Source organism: Pezoporus occidentalis, unplaced genomic scaffold, assembly GCF_034315485.1.
Source record: "Pezoporus occidentalis ecotype Australia unplaced genomic scaffold, CSIRO_AGI_Poc_V1 ctg21, whole genome shotgun sequence".
In the NCBI taxonomy this organism is placed as follows: Eukaryota; Metazoa; Chordata; class Aves; order Psittaciformes; family Psittacidae; genus Pezoporus; species Pezoporus occidentalis.
In genome coordinates this window covers 3,598,618-3,618,837 of record NW_026913964.1, presented here as the reverse complement: position 1 = coordinate 3,618,837, position 20,220 = coordinate 3,598,618, and the positions used below count along the sequence as shown (strand labels likewise).

Genomic DNA, 20,220 nt, shown 5'->3' with positions numbered 1-20,220 from the left:
TGAGAGGATTGAAGGTATTCAATTGAGGAGAAATCTTATGTAAACGTTGAGTGGTAGAGGTCTGGTATAGGGAAAAGCAGTATTTGTGTGATGAAGCTGTTGAGTGATGAAGTTGCAGGGCTTAGAGTGGCTTGGAGAAGAATAGGAAGTAGGTTGGAGGCAGGTGGAAGCAAGGAAAAAATAAATGTCTATGGTCAGGAAAAACTGGAAGAAAGGTAGTCTTGAATGGGTAGAAGGGTTTGGGAGACTTGACCGGTGTGACAGAACTTTTCAGTTGTGTGACTGAAAACTCTGAGACAAGCTGGGTCTTGAATCCTGGTGTACAATTTGGTCTCTATATGTTTGTAGATCCCTGTATAATAAAGTGAGACGTAAAGTATTTGAACTTAATTAGTCTTCTTGGAGCAGTCTGGTCTCAATAGCACACAGCTCTGTGTGGGATAATTAAGCCTTCTGATTGCCAGCATTCTTTGCAATGGGTGGGAGCCCTTTGATTTCCATACCATTCCTGTTGGGCTGAGCATGCCTCTTGCCAAGAGCAGCCATTTGGTTTTGTTACTCATCGTTTATAATCTCTTCATGTCCTGGGCAACATAAAGCCTGTGTATTTTAACTGCATAGTGCAAGCGAGTAGGCAACTCTTGTATGCCCAGAGCTCCAGTTTAAATGAGATTTAGGACATTAAATCAGTAAGAATAGTGGCATAATATGTAATGTTTGTATTTATTGTAGTCTGTTTTGCCCTGGCAGTGCATTTTACCTACCAGCTTTTAGATTCAGTTTCTGACCATTAAATTTCACTGAAGTTAATAGATAAAAACTAAAAGAACTACGCTGCCATGTGTGGGTGTAAAATAACCAATATATTACAAAATCTCCTGTATAAGGACATCTTACATTATCTTTGCCATTATATGTGTTATCAGAGCAATGATTTAGTGATGATACTAATGTGCTAATCTCCAAAACTGCAAGAAAATTGCTTTACTTTTACCGCTGATAGGTCCACCTGCACTGTTTATTCCCTCATCTGCACATGGAACAGTTTGAGTAGTAGTGCCCATTAAAAAAAAAAAAAAAAAAAAAAGAAGAAAAAAAATCCCCTTCATGTGGAGGCTGTTGGAATATGTTGTGATTCATATTTAGTTCCTCTTCTGCAAGTTTTTGATGTTTCTGTCTTCTCAATGCATTCATCTTTAAGATCATTTTAATGTTGTTTTTGTACATCCACCTCCCTTTTCACTAATTAATAGAACATTTCTTTAAGCTACATTTGACTGGAGAGAGGTTTCTCCCATTGCTTTTCTCCTGCATTTTGCCTTATTAAGTGGCCCTTTGGACATTACAGATTCGGAGTGTATTATAGAAGTCAGCTGAAGGAGGTGAACCAAAATAGGACCATCATATGCACAGCTTTGCTCTAGATTTCCGAAACTGATCATTCCTTTCTTGCCATGACGCCCTGCATTTTGAGATAAAATGGTATTTGAAAGGAAGTAATAGCCGGTAAAACTGGAAAAATGAGGGAGGAGGTCTTTTCTCGTAGCAGCTACAAACTTGTGAATGTCACTGTTTCACATCCAAAAACCTGCTTTAAAAGGAAAAACTTCATAAATGTTTATTAACAGCATGTGTAGTCACATTGACAAATATCATGCAAGCAAGTTTCATGATTTAGGATTCAGTAGAGGATATTAACAGCATTTAACTGCACATCCCCTGAGGCAACGAGGTTAGGGGCATAAGAGAACTTTTAGTTAGGTGTAATGACAAGAGGCCATGGCTCAAAACTAACAGGGACAATTTCGGTCTAAGAAAACAGAAAATGTTTGTCAGCATGGTTGTCAGGAATATGTGGGATAACGTATATGACAAATGCAAAAACGTTTATTTGCAAGCCCAGTGATGTAATGTTCCACAAGTAATATTAATGGTTTTCTTTACTCACTGATCATCACTGATCTCTGCAGTAGTGGTCAAGTGGGAGAACAGTTACCTTTTTCTTATATACAGCAAATAATCTGAACTTGATTTGGATGCTGTGTAGTATAATCTCTGGCTTTTAATTAATATGATCAAATAATGCATGCCCGGGACATTGAGTGAAGAACTGAACATCTTTTTAAACTACTGCTGCAAAGAGTTTCCGTTACTAGTGTTGCATTTATTTGGTTTCAGAATTAAGTAACTAGATCATATCAAAAGGCTTTGTCATTATGAACCATGTATTGGCCAGAATTTTGGAAAGACAGAATCTTATATTAGTTATATTATCTTGTTATGTTGTTCAGAGCTGTTCTTTCTTTATGATGAGTATAAATGCTAACTTATATAATTAAGGTTGGGGTTTTAAAATTGTTTTTTTTCTGAAATAAAATCATGGTTAAAGATAAACAGGTACACTTCTTATGGGCTCTGTTAGAAGGTAGAGGAATAATAATGAAACAAAATGCAAGACTTCTGCTTAGAAAATATTAATTGTCTGTTCTTTGGTACCTAAGTCTTTTGCTTATCTTCTGACAAGTTCATTAAGCATATTTAAGCACTCCCTTTTGCTCACTGCTTGTTTCTGATTTCCCTGCTTCCTAAAGTTTTTTCCGCTGGGTTCCTATCTCATTCTACTCCTACCGGAATTCCAGCTTATTCGTCAGATATCAGGATAGGGACCTGTGGCTGATCTTCAACTATTAACGCCTACTGTTATTCCCTTGTGAATAAGAAAAGGATGTAAATATAATACATTTTTCTTAACTGTCACTGCATCATACCTTGCCAGTTTCCTGCAGTGTTCCCTACACAGTATCTTTCTTCCTTCATTACACTGAGTATCTTCATTCTTGTCCTTCAGAATATTTCAAAACCCTCAGGTCATTAAGCTAACATTTTGCCAGTAACTACTTAGTGTTGCTTCTGTGTCATCTCTCAGTCTACTAATTTAGTTTGTGTTGTGGTATAAAAAATAAGTCATAAAACCTGAGGCAAAAATATTTGTTTTCAGTGCCACTGTTGAGGTTCTTTTCCTTAGTCCTTTGTTTTCCTTAGAAGTATTGTTTTCATTTCACAAATGGGTAGTAGAAAAATTAAAGGACTCATTTCTAGATCACACAAGTGACAGAAGTATATGTATTTTTCATTTAGAATGCTTACATGTGCATCTGTTATTGTAATCTCTTCTAGCTACAAGTGTTCATCTATGATGGGGTTCTCGTGTCTAGCTGAGTTTCTGAAAAACGGGGAGTGTATAATCCATGCTGGTTTCTGAAATACTAGTTCATCAGTCAACTTCTAGGAGCAGAGAAGCTGACTAGAAAGAGACAAGGGAATGATAGAATTTCTTTCTGTGGCATTTCCTGCAAAAAAATATTTAAAAAGCTGTTTTATTCTTACTGTCCCTACTCTCCATTGCCTTCTGGGCAATGCCCTATTTAATTTCCAGAACAGATGTAGTATAGTTTGTGCAATACACATGTCATTCTGACTCATCCCTTGAGAAGCATCCAAGTTCCTTTCTGCAAGGTTCCTGCAGAAAACATGTTATCAAGTATAGAAACTATGCCATGGATGTAAAACAAGAGATGACCTTAAGCTATTTCCTTGTAAGTTATATTTTCAAGTGTTTATAACTTCATTGCTCGCAACATACACGTTGTGTGTATATTCCTCTACGTATTTTTAAGAAATAGTAATTATGTCAGTCATATGCACCTATAATATCTCCAGTCTTGATTCTGACTGAATTCTGAATGTTCAGCATAATTTGAGCAACCACAATACCTGCACTGGTAAGTAGCAGAAGAAAAACCTTTTCCTTGAAAGGCAATGCATACTGCTGTCACCTAAAACTGTTCCCCAAGTTTCTGTGGTATGTAGTGGTTTTCTTAATGTCCTAGTTCCATGTCATTATGTGAGAATGCCAGCAATTTTTTTTTCTTATGCTACAAATTAGTAACACAAATTAGGGTTCTTCTTGATCATGTCTTCTTCTGTGGGACTGGTAATATTTCAAGTAGGATACTGGGGCAAATATCTTTGCTCTAACTCCCTAAATCCTGTTGTTTTCAGATAAGGATCTTTTTACCTTTCTTTCTTATTGTTGTTGTTTTCTAGGTGTATTTTTATGTGTGTTTTTTAATTAGCAAAAATAAAGCAACTATGTTAAACTGCAAGTAATTTAATTTCGTCTGTCTTCTAAATGAGCCATATTTTATTTAAGAATGACAGTTGTTTTTATTGGTCAGTATACTAGAATTTCTTGGAGATTTGCCTGGAGTCCCATGAAAACATGTAATGTAGGTGTTTCACTTGAGAATTCAAAACTTACTATTTTAATGCCATAATACCAGGGAAGGACAGAACAATTTCTAGAAATGCTTCCAGTGTAATTTGCTCAGTTGCGTTTTCTTCAAAAACTGAGTGCAAGTGAAAAATACATTCAGTTGACTGCGTTTTGAATATGAATTTCTCCATTTTGCATGGCTCAGGTAATAACAAACAGGGAAATCTAACCTGTACTTTTGTTAATGTGCTCCAGAGAATATAAAGTGTAGTTGAATTTCCATGGTTCATTCAGTCTTTGGCTTCCTTGCTGAGATTTCTTAAAGAAACGTGGTTTGAAAGGGTTCACCTCACTTGTGTGGGACTCTGTTTTACGTAAACTGTGAAATAACCATCAGATAATTAAAATTTCCAGTTCAGTCTTGACTCAAAACTAGAAGGATATCCCTAAAGTCATTTCTATTGTCTTCTTCTTCTACTTTAAATGACACAACATAAGTTTAATTTATCAGTGAGAAGTTTGCTTACTGGATTAGGCAATTCTGAGAACTTTTGCTGTAAATGAATGTTTTATTTTACCTGCTTCTAACAATATGAAGCCTTTTGAGCAGCTACCTCATTTGTTTCTTCCATCCTCTGCATCATCTAGGAAAAAAATTTATGAATGAAAAGTAATCAGAGAGGAGATGCCAGGGGAGAGGTTATATATGTCATAAATTTAAAATAAAAATCTAATGTTGGTCTGGCATTAAAATTTTCTGGTTGGGCAGCATAATTTTAACTGGGAATGCTCATAGCAGTGGCTAAAATCTCTAGGCCTGGGTCAATAGTAATCTGTATTGCATTCTGTCAGGTATCAATCATGATACTTGCCAGGCCTGATACTCCCAGTTATAGCATACTGTGTTCATATGATTTGTAGAAGGTATAGGGTGTTTTTTCTTCAGTTAGAGTTTTAGGATTTCATTATTCCTCATATCCAAATCAGATAAGTAACATGTATATTCTTTCAAAAATGTTAGTGAATTCAGCATGCAGCATATGTGCCAGATTGGTAATATATTGAAACAAAAATGATCAACAAAGCAAGTTGAAAATGTCACGATAAAGCATCATTTATTCCAGAAATTAGAGTCTGTGTCTTTGTCCTCTAGAGGTGTCTCAGAGAGTCAAATTGATGTCTTGCATGTACTGCTAACTGATTGTGTGGAAATTTTTTTAAGTTCACTTTTTCTTTATTCTTCTGTCTTTTTTACCCATCTTCCCCCATTGTAGCAAATTAGACGGCCGGATGAAAGCAAAGGAGTTGCTAGTAGAGTTGGATCCCTCAAAGTAAATATGTTTCTAACATTTATTTTGCAAGTTTTCTTCTATAGCCTACACTTTTCCTTTCGAAGGGGGAGGTGAGGGGAGGGAGGGAAGGGGCTTTTCCATTTCTCACCATCCCATCATTTTTATCTGAGTATTCTTATTGCTGTTGGGTCACATTTTGTTTGTTTCTGTGCTACACATAGAACAACTGAAGTCAGGCTAGTTAATTAGCTTTGAATATCACCACAAATAAAAGATAGTAACAACTTCCTTGAAGTGCCTGTAATTTGGTGATCATGATTAAACCACTTCTCTGATCTGTGTTGTTTGTTGTCTCTTAACTGCCTGTTACATGGAGAAGTGACTTACTCATCTTCAGACTCCTGCTTCCCATCTTGAAACATAATTAAACTTCTATAGTGCTCACACATTTTGCATTTAAATATGCAAAAGACTATTACAGGAGAGTTTAATATTTCATGTATATATAGCCTTTAAATCAGAAAAAGTCAGAGTAAATAAAAAGGAACTGAGAGAATCATGCGAGGCTAATAATGGAGCCACTGTTTCGCTATTAATTAGTCCCTTCTGCCTTTTTTTTGTTTGTATAAACATAATCAAATATTTAGAGCGCTTAACAGAACAGGCAGATACCTAAATCAGTACCCACCATGCTCAGTGTTAGACCTTAATAAATGGTTTAAAACACAAGACATAACCTATACCAAGATATTGATTATATGCAGTACAAGCCATCCTGTTAAGGTTCCATCTCAACAGTTGCCTCTTTTCAGCCATCCAATTTTTCACTTTTTTTCCAGTTTATTTCCTTTTAGCACTTTCTCAAGCGCTAAGTATTTCTCTGTTCTTCTGCCCTCTCCTTGCCTTTCCTGCCTTCTTAGGTTTTGAGCTTTTGGTTTGGTTTTGTATGTGAGTGTATTGACTTTGTCGGGACAAGCCATCCTCTCTGTTCTCTAACACTGCTCTACAGCTGCTCTTTGTGAAAATGTTATTTCACTGAGCATAGAGAAGGGGAGGGGAAGGATTAGTTATTCTCCTCTTTCCAGTAATGCCAACATTTAAATTGATCTCAGCATAGAAAAATAAGTCAGTTGCTATTTGTTTATACAAGTTACATCTGGAAGCATCTGCAGCATTCCTCACTGTCTGTGAGGCTCTATCGTTTCATCTTGTGTTTTGGGAAGAGGTTTAAGTTACAGTGTTGATGAGAAGAGCACTGTACATGAATGAGACACAGTTTCAGTGGGAGACATTCAAGACCACTGGATTCACATGGACATAAATACAAGACAGCCACAATTTCTATGCTGTTTTTGAATATTGTGTATGTAATTATTGTGACCTGTAAGTTTTAATGGGTCATCCCATGGAATTCTAGGTTACATACATAGACATATGCAGAAGATGTAGCTAATTTAGGTGGTGGGATTCACCTATTATTTTTATAAACACCCACTGATACTTAATTTAGGATTATTATTTCTGTATCTGTTAGCCCAGGATTAAATTTCACAACCCAAAATACATATTTACACTCAAAATCTTCTATGACTATCGTTATAGAAAATGGAAAATCCTAACTGAGGTTCCCAAACATGAAAATTTATCTCTAAAATGTTATTTTTTGTGGAAATAAATTCCAGAACACAGTCTTATTAATAAATAAGCAAATAAATAAATTAACAACATAGCATAGACTCAGCAGCTTTAGATTTATCTGTGCTTTGATCTTCCATTTTTTTCCTGTACTGAAAAAAGAGCCACGTTAATAAAGCAAACATATCTTTTTTCCAGATTCCATGTTTAATGAGCTTGTATGTCTGTGTTGTCTGAAGCATTTTGATGTCTTTCCAGAGGCAGTGAGAAATGTGTAATGCTATGATTTATTTAAAAAAAATATAATTTAAAAAAAAAAAGCCAAACATAAAAACAAAGAAAAAAAGAAAAAAGTGCCAAGAGAGCAGGTTGCTTTTTCAGTTCATTTTGTGATGTTTACATGTAGCTCCATTGAAAGCTGGAGGAGCTCAGAGATCACCTAGAAGGCAATGCCAAAGGATGCTCTGCCCAAGTAAATGTACGATTTCACTCGGTGATCTGGGTTTTTTAAAAAAAACTTCCGCTGGCTGATAACACCAAATCTGATTGGTTTGTCCTCTCATCCCCATCTTTTCCCTTTCTTTCTCTCTTTCTCCCTTTGTGTTTTCTTTCTTTTCTGGCTGGGGTTTCATTTTAATGTGTGTGAGAAACCTGACCTAATTGACAGGGTTCTTGTTTAAAAGAATATCATACTACATTTTAATGAATGCTAATCAAAATGCTAGGCTTGACAGTAACTAAAAAAAGTCCCTTTCCAAAATTGAAGTTGCATATCTAAGTTTCCTGAATATTAATCTTAGCAACAAATAAAATAGATATCCTCAATTTGAAGGATAAAAATATCTGCTGCCAGTTATTGATGGCCTTTCCTGAACTGAAAATTGATATAAGGTAACCTAAAAGCATACAGGTTCACATGTACCTCTGTCTTTGCCTTTAATCTTTTTGCGTCCCTATTATATCTCACAAAATAGATTAGTATTTGGTTCAATGCCAGCTATGCGAATTTTGGTTTTCTAGCAGACTAATACAAAAAATCTGCAGGTTATTTCTTATGCATTAAGTTTGTTCTTTAAAGAAAAAAAAAAAGTGAAAAAAGGATTAGGATCTATTATATCAACCATGATACCCATATATGTATGAGTATATATACCCATATATATACCCATTTCTCACAGTGTCACACGGAATGTTTAATAAACCAAGTCAGATCCAACATAGCAATACAGACAGCAGTACCTCATGTTTAGTAGTTCAACTCATAAATTAAGATCAGCTTTTCAGTAGTTCCATAGAAATGAGTTTAAACCTCATAATATAATGTATCATGAAAATTAAAAAAAACAAAGGTACAGTTGTGAGCATAGTAGCTGTAAAAGGTAGTAACCCTTTATCCCTTTGCACATCTATCAAGTAAAGATTCTGTGAATAATTTCTTTAGGTTCATGTCCTGTTTCTGTCTTCCATACACTGTGACTGTTGTCATTCTCAGCACTATCATTCTAATGCATAAATCCACTATGGTGATAGAGTGCAACATAATTTTGGTAATGATAATGATTTGATAATTTTTACCCCTTTTGGATGCTTTTGCATATGCAGCTATATATCTGACAAAGTTGATTTATGCTTATTGTCAAGTAGAACTCTGAGTTTATAATCTTTCACAGGTCAAATACAAAGAAATTTAGCTGCTAATATATTGCAGCTTTCTATGGGGGGGGAAAATAAATTATTAAAAGACTGTATTTTTTTCCCTGGCAAATATTTAAGAATCAATTTTGGGGAAGAACAATCCATGTGGTATTTTAGATTTGGTGATAACTCAAATTTATTAGTCATAATCAAGACAAAGCAAGTTACTTTACTTCAGACTTCTCACTCTTAAATTCATGAATTACTACTAGTGAATAAATGTAAAGCTACAAACAAATTATGCTATGAAAGTTTGTACAACAAAAAAGGTGTCCTAATCACACATTACTTCAGAGAATGTCACAGCAGGAAAGGTTTCAAACAAAAAGCTGTGTCCACATTAGCCATGAAAAATTACTTGTAATAAAATTATCCCATTCCTCTGTGCCACTTTATCTGTTATTTCATGACTGTATCCTACACAATGTAAGGAAGTCAGATTGTGAACTAAGAAATTTTCCGTATATTCTGCTTATGCCCTTTAAATTTCTTAAAACAAGCAGGGCACATTTCAAGTATAATAACTTATAACTAAAATCTGCTGCTTTTTCACCGCCTCTCTGATTCATGCTGTAATAATGGATGTTTTTGGTAATGCAACACTTTAGAAGACAAAAATGACTGATCAAAATAAAGAACAAATAATCACTTAATGGCAGACAATTGGAAAGAAAATAATGAGGTGTCTGTTAATAGTTCATCTTTAAAACAATTTTCATTTTTTCCATACCGCTTTTGGAAAGGGGTTTAGATATCAGTTGTTAATACTCCTACAATGTGGCAAATGTATTGAATGGTGTGGGAGGGGGAACATGTAGTATCTGATGGCCAGCTCCATAGGTGAAAATTAAATTTCACAATTGTGTATATTATTAAGGTGGAACCTTTGTTCCAGACTGAATTGCAAAAACATGCTTTTCGGATTAATTTAAGGGCTATTGGAAATATATAGGAAACATTGGAATTCTGTGGAATATCCCAGATATCAATAGAAGTTTAGAAATCCTGACAGATATTAAAAAAAAAAGAAAAAAAAACCAACCCTGCACTGAAAACATGCATGAAATTTGAGTTAATTAGGCAGTTTGGGGGTTTGAGTACTTTTAACTTCAAAATGCTGCTTTTAATATCAGCAGTAATGCATAACATTTACCAAGCAAGTTATCCTGAGCTGAGATTTGTTTTTCCATTTCTTCTTGAGAGCTTCATTCATCTTCCTTCAGCTATTCCAGTTTTTTCATGGCTTAATCCTTCGACCCCTCCCAGAGACAAGTGTTTAGAAAAATTAGTCTTCTGTCACTTGGACATTACCTTACTCTTGGCGTTCCCTTACTGTTTAAATTAGTGTAGCAGTAGCAAATAAATGCATTAGCTACTGAGATGATCAACAGTGATACAGCTGTCTGGTTTATGTTTTTAGAACTCACAATAGCAGCTAAAATTGATACCTTCCTATAAGTGTGGAGTTCAGCTGAAATTCAGTAGAACAGCACTGCTTCAATCTGTGATTTGAAGATTTTTTTTTTTTGTAATTGTGCAGACTGAGATTATTAAATGCCACCAGAAATTCTGCAGAAAAATATTACAGCCCATCAAGAAAAAAAAAAAAGTAGAAATTCTGCACAGAGTTGCTACGTAATATGCCTGACAATTTTTGTGTGATTTTTGACCAGCATGGTTCCAAATCCAAACCCATGGTTCCAAATGCAAATTCTGAGTTTGCTCAAGAATTCAAGTTACCTATCGAGTTACAGAATACATAGCAGAGGCCAAATACTGTCCATAGATGATGATTAATGAAACTGTAGTTATCATTTTTGGTACAGAGCTGTATCTCCCAATCTACAGTCTTCTACATGCAGTGTTCTCTTTTACTTTAAGCACCTGTCTTGATGAAGGATTACATTTGTGGTGCTTTTATTCCTGGTCTTAATATTCCGTTATTAAAGATCTAAGTCAAGGCTGTAAGGCCTTCAGACTAACAGCAAATTGCTCTTGCAGACTTTGAACCTGATTCTCAGTTGCTGTAAATAGGCATTGCTCTTTTAAAATCATTCTCACCGTGGGGTATTTCTATGACTGACAACATGGCCCCATAACTTGAAAGCTTGGGGAGGAAGAGCCCAACATCTCAAATGTTAGATGTTAATGTAGTGTATAGTGTTGGTCAGGTAGCATGCAAAATAAGGAGAACTGCCCCCTCTCTCATACTGGAAAAAAAAATCACTGGAGTTCATATATGATAATAAATTGAAAGCAGAGTAGATGGCAGATGCAGATTAAATAGGCAGCAGAATCATCAAAGGAATTTGGAAAAGTATTGTCATTTAATTTTAAAATTAAATGTGTTATTAATAGCACAGAAGCTGTACACTTACAAAATGCTGAAATTGGGCAGATGCAAGAAAACAGTGACATAGAAATGATCAGGAAACTAAGTGTGCAGGAGATTAAATAGTCTCATTGTGTTATCCTATTCAGCATCAAACAGCAATCACTATGTGCAGAAGTGTGATATAAGCGTAATCCTTTGTTCAAGAACATTAGATTGAGCATACCTTCAAATTCCTGATTATGAGACGTCATAGGTAAATTGAGAGTCTATGCATGTATGAATAAGAAAAAAAGAAATAGGAGTGAGTGAGATTAAGAGATTAAGGAAAATCTTATTCCTGTGTGTATAAGTATAGGGAGAAATAAAATATACAGACATCTTATTGAACATTATCATTTGCTTCTATACAACTGAACCTATAAAAAATTATTTAAAGTTATTAAATACTAATAGGAGTAAGACAGAAGTTAAATGGTAAGTTTAGCCTACATATTAATGAAAATATGAATAATTAGATCACAGGGTAATTTGACAAGCAAAGTAACAGCATTCTGCTTGAAGCAGTTGTCTAAGAGAAGACTAAAGTAGTACACAAGTGTCTAGCATACGCCTTGTAAGTTAGCACGAGTAGACAAGATGAGCCAAGTTCGTCAAAGCTTTGCAGAATACTATTCCAAATGTCTTCATAGTTGTTTCTGTTTATGTAGTTGCTGATACTTAAAAAACTGCTGCTGTGATGTTTCTTGTTGTTACCGTGTTCTTTGGGTCCTCACTTGCAGACCTGAAGCTAATGGTTCTTTTTCCATGCTGTTGCAAGACAAACCATGGGAACAATGGTTGGACATTATTTATGAGAATCTTGATTAGAGATTCACCCAGAATTTTAGATGAACCCCTGTTCTGAGCAAAGCCACACACTTTTCTTAGAAAGATTTTGAAGCAGTCTTGCTAGAAACAGGTTTTGCTCTGTCATAAGGGGTCCCTTTTTAAAAAAACAAAATGGACTGTTTAAGAATAATACTTGATTTCTTAAAACTGTCTTTTCTATGTTTCTATTTGTCTAAAGGAATCTTCTATTTTTGACTTAATCTTTCTGCAAATCATCTCCTATGAGAAAACATTTTGTCAGGAAAAGAAAGTGCTGAGTGCATATGAACTTTTAAGATGTTTTGAAGTGATTCTGATTTCCTCAGTAATGCTATCTAGAAGAGCAGACAAGATACACAATACCAGAAAAGAACAAAAATATTTTCAGAGTATTAAAAAATTTCAGTGAAGAAAGAACAGCTGCATAGAAGTATATAATAGAGACATAAATGAACACAAATGTGACTATAAAGTTTTTCTGGAAGTGATATTTTATATTTCAATGGAGAATTATGAAATGCACATTTGAGATTGAAGAATATTTGTGAGAGACTTTTTATGAGTACTGTGTTCTCTGCCCAGTCCATCAAAATACCTACGTCAGCAAGAGGTCACTAATAATTTATGTGGAAACTCATGCTGGGTTCATCTTTACCACAAATGTATCCAAACTGCTGTACAGATACTAATTTTGTTGAAGTCTAAGGAAGTTTTTCTGATGCTTCTGATAATTCATTTTTCCCCTAGAAAAAATCAAGAGGAGATTTTTAATGTATTTGTAAGAAACAAGTCGTCTTAAATTTCGTTTATTCAGCTGCTTTTAGTCTTTCTTCACATCCGGTTGTCATCAGATCTTTTAATCTAACAAATGTTAAGAGGGAAAAGAAAACCAGAACATCAAAGCTCAGGCTACTCTTTGTAATTGAAACAATGAAATGTTTTCAACCAAAGAAAGGATTTTTAGGTTAGATTTGTTAGGAAAAGATATCCTATAAATAAATGGAGAGTCCTTTTTTAATACTTTTGTAAGTACATAAGTATTATATTTTACTTAATAGTACAATGGGTGTCTTGTACAAACAAAATGTTTCTTAAGTAATCAGTAGAACTCTAGTGTTACCAATTGACTTGTGTTTGTGCTGAAAACTTTCTACATTGGACAGTATCCCTCAAGAATCACAGCACTTTACGTTGCTTAGGGACATACTCTGCAGGTTTCTGCTGACCTATATCTGGCCATTAGTCATTTACCTTTGCAAGTTATTCTGGGTTTTGGGGCAGTGAGATTGAAGAAAATCTGTTGTCAAAATCCTGGTTCTGAGCATCTAAAAACATAAAGATACACAGGAAAGAATAGGGCTTCTAATAGGTTTCTGTATTGTACCCTTTGCGGAGTTAGACTACAACTAATAGTTTTAAATGAAGTAGAATGGGAAAGCTTCATCCTAGAGTACCATATTGTCCTAAGGATAGTGTTGTTAACTATTTAAAGGAGGAAGGATTGATAGTTGCTTTCAGATTCATCATTAGCTTTAATTATTTTACAAACAGTACTTTTTTTTTTTTTCTTTAAAGAGGCTTCCACCTTAAAAGTCATAAATTTGGAGTTTCTGAAATAGCTGGTCATGGAAACTTAATGAACCCCCTACTACTGTCTCAGTGCTGGAACCACCTATACAGAAAACCTTCTGAGATCCTTACTGTGCCACCATTTCCTTTTTAACAATGTCTTCTTTTCCCCACTGCACAACCAGGCTCGGCTCCCTTCGTGCTCATCCACCTATAGTGTTTCTGAGGTATACTTTGCACGTGTTCTCTCACGCAGTCAACCTGCTCGCCCATCACACTTTTTGCTTTTATTTACTTTCTTCCTTTTTTTGTGTTGCAGTTGTGCACAAGTGGGTAAAAGTCAGCTGGGGGGGGGGGGCAGATTTTGCATGATCAATCTGCAACCATGTTCAACGTGGTTTTAAAATCACTGTACTAGTCTGGGACAATCATGATGTATAGTCTAGCGAGGCAACTGCTGTGTAACATAACATAAATTAGATGGTAAAGGCATCCTTAATTATCTCTTACTTGAAATAAAAATATTAAATTTACAGATGTCCAGGCTGCAAAATGCTTCAGTGGTTAGTCTGATCCATTTTCAGCCAATGAAACTGGAAAAACTCTGTAAAGATGGCCACCACATTATGCTTACTACCTACCTATCTAGATACAGGTGGGTTTATGATACTTAAGTTCATGACTGATTCCCATATCTCTGGCTTGGGTCACTACCTGCCAAAATGCATACACTGTTGTAAATACTTCCATATTGGCTTCATGATAGTCTTCTATAATAAGGTACCGTCTTAGCAAGAATTGAAAAGAAAAATACATTCAGTTTTAATTAGGATAGGAAAGAAAAGGAGAAAGATGTTATAATAAATTAGACTTCACAACATCATGGGATAAAAACAGTTTATAAAGTACTGTCAAATTAATATCCATGACCCACTGTGTAAAGATTAGGCTTCAGCACATTATAATTGATTAATGGATGAGTATCAAAAAGATGGACTTCAGGTTTTCTGCAGTACTGAATCACTCTTGAGCATATACAGTTAGTTATTCTGGTTATTCTGTATTTTAAAAGAATCCCTTAAACTTGGCAAGATCTCATAAAAAGATGACAGTTAATGCTATCGCACACTGTGGGCCCAGTTCTAGACCTGATGTGAATGTTGTGTTAATGAGCATCATAAAAAATGTAACCATAAGGAGCTCACTTACTCAATCACTTTGTCCCTAAGCAGGAAGATCAGTGTGTAAGCAATACCTTGCTGATACCTATCTAATTTGTTCTCAAAAGCTTCAGCTTCTCAAGCCATCATTCCTCACAGTTCCTTATCCTTAATAATGGAAAGGTTTTTTTCTAGTTCCAGTGTATGAACAGACAAGAGATCTAATAAAACAGTTCTTAAGAAGAAATATGCTTACTAGATTTTTTGCCATAGATACACAGTTGCTGTCTGGCTCCACCAGGAGACGGATCATTTTAAAGATACTGAAGTATGTGTTCTTAAAAGAACCCATTTTGCAGTTTAATGTGCTTCATTACTGTATTGTATGAAAGTCTCTGTTTCTATCATGATTATCATCAAAACACCAATATGGAATAAATAAGTAACACTATGCTTGTATGCATACAAAGACACTTTTTGCTCGGCTAATGCAACAGCAAGGAATTAAGTTTAGTGCATCATATGCAAGACAAAAGCCATCCTCATTCAACCAGCCTTTCTTCTGAATGATCTGTATGAAATTAAGAAAATGCGCTGGATCAACAGGCATTTCAGCTTTGTTTCTAAACAATCCAACTGTAATAATTCACATCAGCAAAAATGGTGAACATGCTTTTATGGTTTGTGAAATAAATAAGCCACTTTCAGGGAAATTGGACTCTTCTTGCTTTGACGGCAACTTCAGCCGTTTGTCCTTTTCACATTCTGGAGCAATCACTGTCTTGAAAAGAAATACAAACCTAGGCATTGTGGCTGGTGACTGGTCAGCGTGTATGGGTCTCCTGCTTGATCAGATTCCAAAATCTATTTTGCCTTCACCAAAGCTACCAGGCTGTAGTACCAATTTGTGATCTTGGAATAGATAGACTCTACTGAAACTGAAGAAGAAAGCTGGAGTATAAGTGCATGAAAATTTAGTGACTGCTGTCCACAAGAGGATGGCTTTGCAATTTGTTGTAAAGAATCTGCTAGCTGAAGTATCAAAGTGTCACTGCAAGACTGTACAAGCAATTTGTCCTTTATGCTCTGTCCAAATGGAAGATCTTCATATCTAAAATATGGATAACCTGGCTGCCTGGTGAACCAGATCTTGTGATGCAGCTAAAAATATTCTAGCTGATCAGAATTGCATGATTATGAAACATAAAATGCAAGCCCTAGACTGCCCTCTCCAGAACTGCAGACTGAAGGTGTGAAAAAAAATGCGTGTTCTTCTGTGGTGGCAGGATAACACTGTATGGTTTTGAACAGACCATTTGAGCCAATGACAGATCCAAAAGAACAAATAAATGGAAATTGAACATCTCTGTTGCAATTGTAGCATCTGAGTCTCCAGGGATTGGAGATTCCCTGGGGTCCATGAAAGGTTCACAGTGTAGTTTCTAACTTTGTAAAAGACTCTTTCCAGCAATGCTGTCATCTGCTATTATATTGGAAAATGGGAAGAGCTGCTATGAGTGAGCAACATCCTAAACTCTGAAAGACATGATAGAAAATCAAGTCCAATGCCTGCCATGAGTTTTTATCAAGGGGAAGAAAAGGAGTAATGTTGTGCAGCACAGTGTCTCATACCCAGGGTGGGGGGAAAGGACCACCCTTTTGATAGGATCTCAGTGTTGTTTCTTGTGTCTGTACCTATTTCTGCGGTTCTTATTCCAAAAAAATATTTTTCCTAAGCTGATTCTTAAGCACCAAGTTCGGAGCTTCTTAATTTTTTATGTCCAAGTCATCACCAAATATCTTTGGGCCTTCAGAGGACGCCAGGATTACCGAGATGAGAGAAATTGAATCAATGCTGTGGGAATTCAGCTGAACATGCCCTCTGACAAAGATACAACAAAACATAGTGAGTGTACTATCAGGGATTTTTTTCCTGCTGTTACATAGAAGGTCTTTAATTGAAGAAGTAAAAGGTCTTCCAGCAGAAGAGAAACCCGGTATCTGTGTATTCTGCATTGTGAAGAATTTGGGGTAGAATTCACTGCCTGATTTTTTCATAGAAAACATCCTGTAGAGGTTGTGTCTCGGAGTCCAATAATTAGGAAAAACTTCTCACCTGTTTCCTTTTATTGTCACCAGTTGTACTGGTGGAACTATGGATGTGGTCAGCTGATGCCTATTTGAGAGGAATGGGCAGAAAGTTGTTACAAACTTCTACTTACCCTTAGGTACAGGAAGGCTTGCATGGCTTGTTGAACTCTAGATATTATAGGGTAATGGTACTATGTATCTACTTAGCCCCAGTCACCACCTTAACAATTCCACTCGTTTGGAATGAGGGGCTGTCTTTGGTTCAATTCAACTAAATCAAAGTGAATTTCCTTAAAAAGTGATTCCCTTGTGGCACGAGAAGTAAAGCTTTAATGCTCTAAAATGGTATAATAGTAAAATACAAATTCATATTCTCTTTGAGCTTTACAATATGCAATAAATTCTCCCCCCTTTATGAACATTGGTTAGCTTCATGCCTGCAATTTTTGTAAATGTTAGCAGGACTACTTAAACTATTTTTCTAAGAGTAGAAATATTAATTAGGAACAATGCTGATTTAGAAGTTGTGAAGTATAGTATGTGTACAATACGTCTATAATCTGCTTATTATCCAGTTGTCACAAAACATTTTCCTTTTTTAATAGCAGTGCTTCACTTAAGAAATTATTACATCAGATTGGATTCACTTACATTTTTAGAAGTACTCTCAATTCAACTTGTATCTTAAAAATACCACACAAAATGCAAAACTAAAAGATTGACCAATGAAGATCCACAGTGTCCTAATTTAAAAAATTACACTGAGGTGTAATGGCCCCATTTTTTACCCTCATTTGTATCTCAGACCAGCATCTCTTGCTCGCTCGCTTCTGCATGCGCTATGTGTTTGGTAAAAGCGTAATGAAGGAAACCTATTGATCGGGTTGTTCAAAGTATGGTGGCAGCAAAATGTTTACTGCAGTGCTGTGCTCTGCTTTTTTTAAAAATAAAAAAAAAAGTATGTTTTTCAAAGAGGGAAACAGGTCTGTAGCTTGTCATCTGTTTTATTTAGCCTCATTAAATGGTTAGAACATGATGCCTTGAGAACTCTCTGCAAACTTTCATGTCAGACTTTTCTCCCACAAAGTACATAAATTCCATAAACATAGTTTCCAATATGTATTAGATGCATACCGAGTGATGGGATTTGACTGTATACTTAGCATTGTTAACAAAATAACAGAGACCTGTATTATCTACCTGATAATACAGGAGCAGAGGGACCAGTACAGAGAATTATCAGCAGTTTGTTTGTTTGTTTGTCCAACTATATTGGTAAAATCTAGTCCTGGTTTTCTGTGTGATTTTTTTGCTGTTGCAAATTGAAGAATGAGATTTTATGTAAAATTAGAATTTGTAGGTATTTCTCTTTCAAACCTGAACAATAGGTAAAGTGTTTACTGGGCAATTGCCATTTAAAGAATTACATTTTTCCTGTTGCATTTTACTTTGCTTCTAGTGCTACTGTTCTCTAGCCTAAGAAAATTGAATTAATTAAAATTCTTACTTTTAAAGAAATGTGGTTTCCTCCGTGCACTTTGCGGTGCAAAAGTTTATGAAAAGCCAATGACTGAGTTTCCTTATTTGTAAAAAAAAAACAAAAAAAAAAACTTTGCTATTTGTATCTTAATTCTTGTTATTGGGATTAGTAGCTGCACAAAGTATCTTCTGTAGCATTCTCTCTGCCATGCCAGAATAGAGAACTGTTCTTGCTAGATGTCATATCAAGAAAGGCATTCATGGCAGCTCATGAGTGAAAGTATAGCAAAACTTAAAGCTACATCAGGAAGGAGAGTGGGTTGTTGCAATAATCTGATCAAGGTGTACATGGATAACTTCAGTGCATGTCATCTTAGATATTTACAATCAAATTCATTTTAAAAAAATCATTAAGAAATGTTACTGTATTTGTACTTCAGATACAATTTATCTTTGTTTACCCACTTCTTATCCTCAAATTAGATTATTCGTTCATACATCCAAAATAGAAGAAAAATTTTACTTAATCCTACAGCTTCTCTGTACATGGTACTTACCTTGTGAATTCTGTCAAATAAAATTATCCCTTCGTATTAACATTTTGCACTTTTTTTTCTCTACTTATCATTTCAAGCACCAAGTCCCTTTACAAAGAACTATTTAATATTTAGTAGAGTGATAAGAATAGGGATTTTGAATGGCATCTCATTTAATATTACAGACTTTCGTTTGTATATTATCTATTCAACTTACCAAAATTGTAATACTTTTTGTTGATTTTATGATGGTAAAATGCTTCCCAGCTCTGTATTTGTCAGAGAGAAGATAAATAACATTCAAAGTGTCTATTAGGAAGCATAGGCGCTAAGAAATGGAATGACAAAATCACAGCTATTTTCCAGATAGTGTTATATACATTTCTATATTCCAAAAACTCAAGTAATTCAGAAATAGTTTCCATACTTCCCCATTTGGAACTTTAAACTTTTCCCCATTTTGGAACTTCTTTGCTTTTTGTTTCAAGATAAATCTTTATGTTTCATTTTTCAGTGACAATCTCTGAATTTTTCCCCTTCTTCTTCCATAAAACAGGAGACATTTCACCCTGCCTTATGGTAGAGATGTGCAATCATTTATAAAACAAATTAGATCAAGTCAGAGAGATTTAATGTAATTTTCCTTTTGATTGGTTATGGTTTAGACTCATGTATGTAATCTACATTTGCATTTTCCAAAGTCAGTCTTGTCATTATTCCTCTATAATTGCATCCATTTAAGCAAGGGGTTCTTTTTCCATTTTCCTGTGCTTTGCCATCCCTTGGACTATATAGCATCAAACTGGCTTGATTAGATATAAATGTGAGATTTCTTTTCTAGCCAACCTCTGTTTTCTTTTTAAATCCAGTAGTAAGCTTCTTACCAGGCAGTAGCAAGCTGCTCACTACCATACAATGCTTAGTATTTATTTTGGGGTTCTTCTTCTTATATCAGTTTGTTTAAGAAGCCAGGGGTTAGTTTGTATCCTGTTACACTAGAAATAACATTCAGTGAAACTGCTCACTAGGTTCAGCTGCCAAAGCAATCTAATTCTTCAGAGGCAGCTTCAATAATAGAAGCTATAGAAAATTAGTCTGGAGTCTGAAAAAGTAATAAAGTAGATCAAAGCTTCTATTACATTGCTATGACTGCTTTTGGAGTAATCACTGTTGTCAAATGCCATACATATGACATAATTTACATCTGTTTCTAGTGGGCAGTGTCTGTTCTATGGTATGGAAATCAAATTAGGTAGACACAGCAGTGTCAGTAACATACAGCTCA

At 35.2% G+C, this 20,220-nt stretch overlaps 1 protein-coding gene across 25 annotated transcripts in view; it reads left to right on the top strand.

Annotated features, from left to right (window-relative positions):
- GPHN (gephyrin) overlaps positions 1-20,220 on the top strand; it is a 299,961-nt gene that overhangs the window by 219,676 nt on the left and 60,065 nt on the right. For 14 of the 25 annotated variants that reach the window (XM_062619268.1, XM_062619280.1, XM_062619272.1 and 11 more), the window contains 2 exons: positions 5,551-5,607; positions 13,855-13,896. The exons of 5 other annotated variants lie outside the window; for them this stretch is intronic. In XM_062619268.1, coding sequence (XP_062475252.1) covers positions 5,551-5,607; positions 13,855-13,896 — 99 coding nt within the window. The remainder of the gene's footprint in view (positions 1-5,550; positions 5,608-13,854; positions 13,897-20,220) is intronic. 6 more of the 25 variants (XM_062619282.1, XM_062619278.1, XM_062619281.1 and 3 more) reach the window with 1 other exon arrangement.